General features: G+C 42.2%; 1 protein-coding gene across 4 annotated transcripts in view; it reads left to right on the plus strand.

Moving 5' to 3' along the window:
* LOC137370206 (ATPase family AAA domain-containing protein 2-like) overlaps positions 1 to 10326 on the plus strand; it is an 83990-nt gene extending 73664 nt beyond the window's left edge. For all 4 annotated transcript variants that reach the window (XM_068032529.1, XM_068032527.1, XM_068032528.1 and 1 more), the window contains exon 28: positions 10019 to 10326. In XM_068032529.1, the coding sequence (XP_067888630.1) occupies positions 10019 to 10057 (39 nt within the window). In that variant the 3' untranslated portion in view covers positions 10058 to 10326. The remainder of the gene's footprint in view (positions 1 to 10018) is intronic.
* Positions 10327 to 11886: the final 1560 nt, after the last annotated feature.

An 11886-nucleotide genomic window follows, 5' to 3' on the forward strand; every position in this document is an offset into this window, starting at 1 on the left:
ATACTAACCTTTTGCAATTCATGCACTAGGACTCCCAGATCCCTTTGCATCTCAGAGCTCTGCAATCTCTCACCATTTAGATAATATGCTTTTTTTATTCTTCCTGCCAAAATGGACAATTTCACATTTTCCCACATTGTATTTCATTTGCCAGATCTTTGCCCACTCACTTAACCTGTCTATATCCCTTTGTAGCCTCCTTATGTCCTTCCATTCTATCTACTTCATCTCAGCCTTTCAGTATTTTTCTATTCCTTTTTCTCGTCTACTTTTTTGAGAGAATCTAAGATTTCTGCCTCATCCACTTCCTGTGGTATTGAGTTCCACTTTGAATAAGCAATTTCTCCTTGCTTTCCTGTTGGACATTTAGTAACTATCTTGTATTTATGGCTGCTAGTTTTGGATCCTCCCACAAGTGGAAACATTCTCTCCACATCCACCTAATCAAACCCCTTCATAATTTCAGGCCTCCTCTAAGTCGAGAATAAAAACAAGAAATGCTGGAACCACTCAGCAGGTCTGGCAGCATCTGTGGAAAGAGAAGCAGAGTTAACGTTTCGGGTCAGTGACCCTTCTTCGGAACTAGCAAATATTAGAAATGTCAAAGGTTATAAGCAAGTGAGGCGGGGGTGGGGCAAGAGATAACAAAGGAGAAGGTGTAGATTGGACAAGGCCACATAGCTGACCAAAAGGTCATGGAGCAAAGGCAAACAATACGTTAATGGTGTGTTGAAAGACAAAGCATTAGTACAGATAGGGTGTTAACGGACTGAAGATTGAACAGCAGCAAGTACAAACATGAAAAATAACAGTGGGTAAGCAAACTGAACAAACTAAGATGAAATGAAATAACCAAAGAAAAAATAACTAAAAATAAAAGTAAAATGGGGGGCCCGTCATGCTCTGAAATTATTGAACTCAATGTTCAGTCCGGCAGGCTGTAGTGTGCCTAATTGGTAAATGAGATGCTGTTCCTCGAGCTTGTGTTGATGTTCCCTGGAACACTACAGCAAGCCCAGGATAGAGATGTGAGCATGAGAGCAGGGGGGAGTGTTGAAATGGCAAGCAACCGGAAGCTCAGGGTCCTGCTTGCGGATTGAGCGGAGGTGTTCCGCAAAGCGGTCACCCAGTCTGCGTTTGGTTTCTCCAATGTAGAGGAGACCACATTGTGAGCAGCGAATACTGTATACAACATTGAAAAAGGTACAAGTAAATCGCTGCTTTGCCTGAAAGGAGTGTTTGGGGCCTGGGATAGTGAGGAGAGAGGAGGTAAATGGGCAGGTATTATACCTCCTGTGATTGCAGGGGAAGGTGCCATGGGACGGGGTCGAGGTGGTAGGGGTAATGGAGGAGTGGACCTGGGTGTCGCGGAGGGAACGATCCCTTCAGAATGCTGACAGGGGAAGGAAGGGGAAGATGCGTTTGGTAGTGGCATCACGCTGGAAATGGCGGAGGATGATCCTTTGGCTATGGAGGCTGATGGGGTGGAAAGTGCGGACAAGGGGAACCCTATCACGGTTCTGGGAGGGAGGGGAAGGGGTGAGGGTAGAGGTGTGGGAAATAGGCCGGACACGGTTGAGGGCCCTGTCAACAACAGTGGGGGGGAATCCTCGGTTGAGGAAAAAGCACCATCATGGAAGGTCGCATCATCAGAGAAGATGCGTCGGAGACGGAGAAACTGGGAGAATGGAATGGAGTCTTTACAGGAGGTAGGGTGTGAAGAAGTGTAGTCCAGAAAGCTGTGGGAGTCGGTGGGCTTATAATGGATATTAGTGGACAACCTATCCCCAGAGATGGAGACAGAGAAGTCAGGGAAGGGAAGTGTCAGAGATGGACCATGTAAAGGTGAGAGAAGGGTGGAAATTGGAAGCAAAGTTGATAAAGTTTTCCAGTTCGGGGCGGGAGCAGGAAACTGCACCGATACAGTCATCAATGTACCGGAAAAAGAGTTGGTGGAGGGGGCCTGAGTAGGACTGGAACAAAGAATGCTCAACATATCCCACAAAAAGACAGGCATAACTGGGACCCATGCGGGTACCCATAGCAACACCTTTTACTTGAAGGAAGTGAGTGGAGTTGAAGGAGAAATTGTTCAATGTGAGAACAAGTTCAGCCAGGCGGAGGAGGGTGGTGGTGGATGGGGACTGGTTGGGCCTCTGTTCAAGGAAGAAGCGGAGAGCCCTTAAACCATCCTGGTGGGGGATGGAGGTGTAGAGCGATTGGACGTCCATAGTGAAGAGGAGGCGGTTGGGACCAGGAAACTGGAACTCCTCTAAGTCTTCCCTTTTTCTAAAGCAAAAAGCCCCAACCATTTCAGTCTTTCCTGATAGCTCAGTTCTGGTACCATCCTAATAAATCTTTTTTGCACTTCCTCCATCACCTCACATTTATTCATATGCCATTTAGCTGCCCAATCTGCAAGTTTGGTAATGTCGTCTGGTACTATTTTGCATTCTTCAATATGGTGTGCCACCACCACTCCGTAAAGTTTGGTATATATGTGCATTTTCATAGTTACTTGTTCTGAAGTCTAATCATTAATCTAAATTATGAATAACAGTGGTTCCAGCACTGATTCTTGTGGAAAACCACTGTCTCTACCTTCTTCCAATCTGAATGTCTGTCCTTTGGCCCGACTGTCTGCTTTCCTTTTTTTAGACAATTTGCTATCCATTTAGCTTTTTATCCCCATGACTCTACATGCCTGAACCTTTTTATGAGCCTACTTACTTGTATGTTACCATCTGTATGCCAAATTCTCAAGTATATTCAAATCTTCCTGTAGGTTATCCTGTGCAGCTTTGCATTCTGTGTAAAATCAACAATTTGAAATTATATAGTGACTTTTAATTTTTTTAAAATTCATTCATGGGATGTGGGCGTCGCTGGCCAGGCCAGCATTTATTGCCCATCCCTATTTTCCTTTTGAGAAGATGAAGGTGAGCTGCCTTCTTGAACCATTGCAGTCCATGTGAGGTAGGTACACCCACAGTGCTGTTAGGAAGGGAGTTCCAGGATTTTGACCCAGCGACAGTGAAGGAACGGCGACATAGTTCCAAGTCAGGATGGTGTGTGACTTGGAGGGGAACTTGCAGTGGTGGTGTTCCCATGCATTTGCTGCCCTTGTCCTTCTAGTTGGTAGAGGTCATGGGTTTGGAAGCTGCTGTCTAAGGAGCCTTGGTGCGTTGCTGCAGTGCATCTTGTAGATGGTACACACTGCTGCCACTGTGCGCGGTGATGGAGGGAGTGAATGTTTGTGGATGGGGTGCCAATCAAGCGGGCTAATTGTCCTGGATGGTTTCGAGCTTCTTGGGTGTTGTTGGAGCTGCACCCATCCAGGCAAGTGGAGAGTATTCCATCACACTCCTGACTTGTGCCTTGTAGATGGTGGACAGGCTTTGGGGAGTCAGGAAGTGAGTTACTCGCCACAGGATTCCTAGTCTCTGACTTACTCTTGTAGCCACGGTATTTATATGGCTACTCCAGTTCAGTTTCTGGTCAATGGTAACCCCCAGGATGTTGATAGTGGAGGATTCAGAGATGTTAATGCCATTGAATGTCATGGGGAGATGGTTAGATTCTCTCTTGTTGGAGATGGTCATTGCCTGGCACTTGTGTGGCGCGAATGTTACTTGCCACTTATCAGCCCAAGCCTGGATATTGTCCAAGTCTTGCTGCATTTCTGCACGGACTGCTTCAGTATCTGAGGAGTCACGAATGGTGCTGAACATTATGCAATCATCAGCGAACATCCCCACTTCTGACCTTATGATTGAAGGAAGGTCATTGATGAAGCAGCTGAAGATGGTTGGGCCTTGAACAGAACCCTGGGGAACTCCTGCAGTGATGTCCTGGAGCTCAGATGATTGACCGCCAACAACCACAGCCATCTTCCTTTGCGCTAGGTTTGACTACAACCAGCGGAGAGTTTCCCCCAATTCCCATTGACTTCAGTTTTACTGGGGCTCCTTGATGCCATAATGTGGTGAAACATCTAAAAATGCTGCACAGGAATGTTATCAGCTGAAAATTAACATTGAGCTAAAGGAAGAGAGGTTTCGGGAGGGAATTCCAGAGCTTAAGATCCCAAACAGCTGAAGACCTGTCCACCAACGGTGAACTAAAGGGAGATGGATGAAGCCAAAGTTGTAGGAATCCAGATATTTTTGGAGAGTTGTAGAGCTGAAAGAGGTTACAGAGATGGGGACAGAGGAGGACATGGAGGGATTTGGAACTGAGGATGAGAATTTAAAAATCGATGTTGCTGTACCATGAGCCACTGTAGGTCAACGAGCATAGGTAATTGGTGAATGGCAGTTGATGTGAGTTAGAATAGGCAGAGTTTTGGATGAGCTAAAGTTAATGTAAAATGGAGTCTGGCTCTGAGAGCATTAGAATACTTGAGTCTGAAACAGGGTGGTGAGGGGTACTATTATGGAGTTGGAAATAGGCGATCTTGGTGTTGGAGAATATTATCTCCATTAGCTGTGTATCATCTGCAAATTTAATCAGTGCACTTGCAGCCCCTAGCTCCAAATACTAAATATTAAACAAGAGGTCCTTTTTTTAAAAAAAAGACCCCATAGAAGCAGCTGGCAACATTTTCCAGTCTTTCAAGGAGTAAGGGGACGCACGGAGAGGAGACTACGTCTGAGTGAGACATACATATAGTGTGTAGTTGGGAATTTTTGTTCACATGGGAATTCGGTACAGAGGGGGAAAGAGGTGCTCCTTTTTTTTTCAGCCCCTAGGAGCTGTAGAAGACATAAGTTGCTTCCCAGAAATAGAGGGTAACCTAGAGACAGTGACAAGAGTTTGAAGAGCTGGGGGGTGCGTCTGGGTTCAGAGCATTCAAAGGAAAATTTAAGTGTGATGTCACAGCGAAGAAGCTAAGTGCTTGATTGGTTGGTGAGCATTTTATCGAAATTAGAATTTTAATCAGGGTAAGTATAACATTAAGTGAAATAATAATCTTCTGAAACTTGGTAATTTATTAAGATTTTATTTGTTGTAAGGTTTACTAGCAGTCGTAAGCTTATTATGTGGTTTATGAATTTATTTTTTAGTTAATTTATAATTAACAGACAAAGATGGCAGGGCAGGTGATGTGTTGCGACTGCAGTATGTGGGAGCTGGTGGACACCTGTGTGATCCACGGTAAGTACACTTGTTCCTGCGACTCGAGAAGCTTCAGCTCAGTCCATGAGCTGGAGGCCGAGTATCGGGGAGGGGAAAAGTTATCAGGACACTTTATTCCAGAATGCAGTCACGCCGGTTGGGATATGGTCTTCTGATTTGGTCAGTGGTCAGAGACAGGAAGGTGTGACTGTGAGTGAGGCAGGTAAGGGGTTCATGAAGGTAGAAGTGGAGGAGCCTCAGCCCTTGCAACAGCTTTGAGGTTCTTGCAGCTTGTATAGATGAGAGCAGGGCTGCAAGGTGGATGAGCAAACTGATGATGGCACTGTGATGCAGGAAGCCACTCAAGCATAGGGAGTAAATAGGAATGTTGTGGTAGGGGGAACAGTATAGTCCGGGGGGTAGACACAGTTCTCTGTAGCCAAGAGCAAGTCCAGAAGGCTGTGTTGTCTGCTTCATATGCTCTGGGCTGGAGAAGAAGTTGCAGTGGGAAGGGGTGGATCCAGTTGCCGTGGTTCATGTAGGTACCAATGACATAGGACTAGGAATGGGGTTCAGCTTGGGGATTATGAGCCGCTAAGGGCTAAATTAAAAAGCAGAACTTCAAAGGTAATAATCACTGGACCTGAGCCACAAGCAAATTGAGATAGGGTACATAAGATTAGAGAGTGATGAATGCGTGACTCAGACTGGTGTGGGAAAAGTGGGTTTCAGTTCATGGGGCACTGGCACCAGTACTGGGGAAAGTGGGAGCTGTACCGTTGGGACAGTTCTTTACTTGAACTCTGCTGGCACCAGTGTTCTGGTGAGTCATATAACTAGGGCAGTAGAGAGAGCTTTAAACTAAATAGTGGGGGGGAAGGAATCATGTGAGAGAAAATGTGGTAAATTAAAGGGAAATGACAAGGTAATGAAGCAGGATAGCGATTTGTGTAATGATAACAAGAATGTGGCAAGAAAGGACAGAGCATGTAAACTAGAGTGCACCAGCAGATAAGGCCAGAGATTACAAAAATGGTGAAAAGACAGAGTTAAAGACTCTGTATCTGAATGCGCGCAGTATTTGTAACAAAATGATGAATTGTTAGCACAGATAGAAATAAATATGTATGACCTGATAGCCATTACAGAGACATGGCTGCAAGGTGACCACGGCTGGGACCCAAATATTAATATTATTAAATATTCGGAAGGACAGGAAGCTGGGAAAAGGTGGTGGGGTAGCTCTGTTAATTAATGACAATAGTACAGTAGATCTTGGCTCGAAAGAGCAAGATGTAGAATCAGTTTGGATAGAGATAAGAAATAGGAAAGGTAAGAGATCACTTGTGGGAATAGTTTATAGGCCCCCTAACAGTAGTTACATTTTAGGACAGCGTATACAGGAAGAAATAAATGGAGCATGTAAGAAAGGTACTGCAATAATCATGGGTAGTTTTAATCTACATGTAGATTGGGCGAATCAGATTGGCAAAGGTAGCCTGAAAAATGAGTTCGTAGATATATTTGGGACAATTTCTTGGAGCAATACATTCTAGCACCAACCAGAGAGCATGCTATTCAAGACCTGGTAATGTGCAATGAGACAGGATTAATCAATAACCTCGTAGTAAAGGAGCCTTGAGGCGACAGCAATCATAACATGATAGAATTTCATGTTCAGTTTGAAGGTGAGAAGTGTGGGTCTAAGACTAGTGTTTTAAACCTAAAGTAAAGGTAATTATAAGGGTATGAAGGCAGAGTTGGCTAAAATGAACTGGGAAACTAGGTTAAAACGCAAGACTGTAGAGATGCAGTGGTAGACTTGAAAGAAGATATTTAATAACGCTCAGCAAAGATTTATCCCAGTGAGAAAGAAAGACTCTTTGAGAAGGATGCATCAGCTGTGGCTAAGTAAGGAAGTTAAGGATAGTATCAAATTGAAAGAAACACTGTACAATTCTGCGATGATTAGTGGCAAGTCAGAAGATTAGATTTTTTAAGAACCAGCAAAAGATGACTTAAAAAGAGGGAGAAATTGGAGTATGAGAGAAAGCTAGCTAGATATATAAAAACAGATAGTAAGAGTACTTAAAAAGGAAAAGAGCAACCAAAGTGAGTGTTGGTCCTCTAGAGAGGGAGTCTGGGAAATTAATAATGGAAAACAGGAAATGGTGGAAGCATTGAACAGGTATTTTGTGTCTGTCTTCATTGTAGAAGACTTAGAAAACTTCCCAAAGATACTCAAATTAAGAGGCAAAAGGGAGAGAGGAACTTAAAACAATCACCATCACCAGGGAAAAGATACTAGGAAAACTATTAGACCTAAAAGCGGACAAGTCCCCAGGACCTGATGGCTTGCATCCTCGGGTCTTCAAAGAAGTGGTTGCAGAGATGGTAGAGGCATTGGTTATAATCATCCAAAATTCCTTAGATTCTGGAAGGATCCCAGCAGATTAGAAAATCACAAATGTAAACATCTTTATTCAGGAAAGGAGGGAGTCAGAAAGCAGGAAACTATAAGCCAGTTAGCCTAACATTTGTCATAGGGAAATTGCTAGAATCCATTATTAAGGAAGTTATAACAGGATACTTAGAAAATCATAATGGGATCAAGCAGAGTTAACATGGTTTTGTGAAAGGGAAATCCAGTTTAACCAATCTTTTAGAATTCTTTGTGGAAGTAACAAGCAAGGTGGTTAAAGGGGAACCTGTAGATGTGGTGTACTTGGATTTCCAGAAGGCATTTGATAAGGTGCCACATCAAAGGTTACTGCACGAAATAAGAGCACATGGTGTAGTGGGTAACATACTAGCATGGATAAAGTACTGGTTAGCTAACAGGAAGCAGAGAATAGGGATAAATGAGTATTTTTCGGGTTGGCAAGCTGTAACTAGTAGAGTGCCACAGGGATCAGTGCTGGGGCCTCAACTATTTACAATTTACATCAAGGACTTGGATGAAGGGACCACATGTTTGGTTGCTAAATTTGCCAATGTCACCAAGTTAGGAAAGAAAGTAAGTTGTCAAGAGGAAGTAAAGAGTCTACAAAGGGTTATAGATAGGTTAAATGCGTGGGCAAAAATTTGGCAGATGGTGTGTAATGTGGGAAAATGTAAACTTGTCCACTTGGTAGAAAGAATAGAAAAGCAGTATACTATTTAAATGGAGAGAGATTGCAGGATTCAGTGGTACAGAGGGATATGGGTGTCCTGGTACATGAATTGCAAAGTTAGTATGTAGGTACAGCAAGCGATTAGGAAGGCAAATGGAATGTTGGCATTTATTGCAAGGGGAATGGAATGTAAAAGTAGGGAAGTTTTACTGCAGCTGTACAGGGTGTTGGTGAGAGCCCATTTGGAATACTGTGGACAGTTTTGGTCTTATTTGAAAAAGGATATAATTGCATTAGAGACAGTTCAGAGAAGGTTCACTCAACTCATTCCTGGGATGAAGGACTTGTGAAGAAAGGTTGAGCAGATTGGGCCTTTAACCATTGGAATTTAGAAGAATGAGAGTTGATCTTATTGAAACATAAGATCCTTGTAGAGGAGACTAGAACTAGGTGACAGTTTAAAATTAGGAGGTTTCCCTTTTAAGATGAGATAAGAAATTTTTTTCTCAGCGGGTCATTAGTTTGTGGAATTCTCTTCCCTCGGAAACAGTGGAATCTGTGTCATTGAACTTATTCAAGGCTGAATTAGATTTTTGATAGACAAGGGAGTCCAGGGTTATGGGGGGCAGACAGAAAAGTGAAATTGAGACCACAATCAGCCACAATCTTATCGAATGGTGGAGCAGGCTCAAATGGCCTACTCCTATTCCTATGACCATTTCTGTACCACCACCATCTGAATTCTATTGTTCAAGCAATTACAAAATCACTGCTTAGATCGTCAAGCTTTTAGTCACCCCTTCTAAGTTCCTCTGGCTTGCTGCCAATTTTTGTCAGATTACACTTCTGTGAAGCACCTTGGGGTGTCCATTTTGGTGTTAATGATGTCATATAAATGCACATTATTGTACTGCTTTGCACCTCCTTGTCTGTACTCAAACCTTCCTCCTAATCCTCATCAGCCTTTTCCATTCTCCTTTATATTTTCACCCCTGCTTCCTATCCAGTTTTTCTCTTCTCAGTGTGAAGTATTTTGAGTCATCTTGTGCAGGAGTGCTTTAGAACTTTTAGATGTAATTATTGGCTTTAATAGCTAATTGGGCAAAATTCTGCAAAAGTTCCTCTTGCTCCATGCTTCTCCTTCCTGCACACCACCCCCCCCCCCTCCCTCCCTCCCTCCCTCCCTCCCTCCCCACTACTATGGTTTCTGACTTCCTGCACACCACTCCCCACTACTATGGTTTCTGAAGTAGAGTTTCAGTTAGTTATACAGACCAGGAAAGTTCTAGGTTCACCACATGGTCTTGGATGAGTTAACCGGTTTCCATTGGGGGTGTGGTGGAAGTGCAGGAATTAGCTTCAATTCCTCTGGGCTAGGGAGGGAAATCGGCCAGAGTTCTCAATCCTGAACAGTGTACAGCAACCTCCATTGGCATTCCTGAGTGGACATCAGATAACACAGGACTAGGATCAACTCCGATATCCTATACATTTGGGTAAGTTACTGATGCTCACTGTCAAGGCTGACACATGAAGGAAAGATACTTGGAAGAGTTATGAGGACAGCTGCCATTTTGAACCATACCTTAATGAAGAAATCATATTTAGAAGGAGAGAAAGCTGGGTTTTTTTATCCTCAAAGGTGAAGTAAGTATACAGCTGAATTTATCAAAGAATAAAATTGGTTTTTGGTAAACATTTGATGGGGTGTGATAATGGTGACATTTTATAACGAGGACATGCAAATGTCATTGCATGATGATTTTGCTTTCCTCCCTGTCCTGTAGGAAATGGAGAAAGAAGTGAGGAAGTTAAGTCAATCTTGAACCTTCTGATTGCAAATGGATTTTCCTTGAGTTTTGCATGCATTTCCAGTCACTTTGTTCCAGTTTTTAATAATTTGAATGTTTGTAACATAACTTTTGCATTGATGAGCAATTCTTTCATTGACCAGACTGTTATTTTTTGATCAAATGTAAATATATTCTACAAGAAAATGAGAAGTGTTTTTATTTGGGCTAAAGTTTTGCCATATGTTATCTTGATAAAAAGCCATATTTTGTGTAAAAAATAAAGTATCAAACTTTTAAAAAGAGCTTGTACCCACGTGTTACTTCTTTTATTTCAGAGCTTAAGACTCCATGATTACAGTTGCAGGCTAAAATATTTAATGCCTACGTTACATACTCACATCCAGTAAACAGGATATTGAATAAGATATATTGAAAGGTTATAAAAATATCTAAGATATCTGAAAAGAACTTCTACCTGATATTCTCAAAACTAGATGTTTTCTAGGATTTTTTGGCACAACTACAAAAGACATTTTTAGAAACAGTTACAATTGGAGTACAATACAAATTGATATTTCAATAATTTCCAGTTTGTGTATGTTTTAAAAAGTTTAATCAGTTTTAAATTATTCTTCTAATACATGCATGGGCCTTTCTAAATTGACTCATTAAAAATCATGTGACCTCCTAGACAGGTGGTCAGAGGAATTTTGTAGTTTTTAATCCCCCTCATTAGCACTTTTATTTTGCCCTTCCCAGGAGATTGCATGACTGCAGGCAGTATTAAGTGTCCAGTCAATGCCCTGGCCATCATAAGTGTGGGGCAGATTTAATGGGCCAGCTGGTCTTTTCTGCCTGTCATTGCATATGTACCTCACTTCTGTGGTTTTGCATCTAATATTTTCAGTTCTACATCAAAGAACATACTGGAAAGGTCACTGGTGGAAGCAATGATTTTAGATCAGCCCATAATATACAGTTCACCAACAATGCCAAGTTGATCCTGGTCAATCACTGGTTCAGCTTCATTTTAAAAAAAATCTTTCATGTGTTCTAGAACATGGTTTCCCACCTGCTCTGACAAGAGGTGGTTCTTCCTCTTTGCCAAGCTCTTCACAAGTTGGGGTTTCATTGTCAAATTCAGTAAAGAGAGCAGCATCAACAGTTGCTTGCATGCTCTCCAACAATGGAGAATAGCTTTGTATTCCTTAGTTATTGAAACATTAGCTTCCTCAGTGGGGGAAAGTACCACAACTCTGGAAATATTGTGACGGCACAAATTTGTATTTTATTCTACTGTACTGCATGTAGCACAGGGATCTGCAAAGGCACTTGGAAGGCAGATCCTATTTGGTCACCCATGCTGATCATAGCTTGTATAAAAACATTTATGCTACTCAAAATATTTTTATCACTCCTGCTAATAGATGTTGAAGGTAATATCAAGGGTGTAAAGACTAAACCTCTTGATAAAAAGTGTTGCCAAAATGTAATTCTGGATTAAAAACAAAGTGCTGGAAAACATTCAGCAGGTCAGGCAAAATCTGCGGAGAGAGTGTGTTCATGTTTTGGGGTTGATCACCAAATAATCAAGTTCTATGAAAGGCTGATTATTACACAATAGTAAGAAGTTCCCTCTCTTCGCTTAGGCCTGCAGGAGATCACCCGGAGTGTCAGAAGTCATTAACACCGTTGTTATTTTTCCAGATTACTGGGAGTTTATTTCCATCCAAGTTTTCAAAGATTTTGCAGCCTTTCTGAGAATGTTATTTTCTCACCAGCAAACTTGCACAGATCACAACTGTAAGTCATTTGCTTGCCATTTTCACATTTTACAGGCATACAAAGAAGCCAAAGATTTG

This window comes from Heterodontus francisci, chromosome 5, assembly GCF_036365525.1.
Source record: "Heterodontus francisci isolate sHetFra1 chromosome 5, sHetFra1.hap1, whole genome shotgun sequence".
Lineage (NCBI taxonomy): Eukaryota > Metazoa > Chordata > Chondrichthyes > Heterodontiformes > Heterodontidae > Heterodontus > Heterodontus francisci.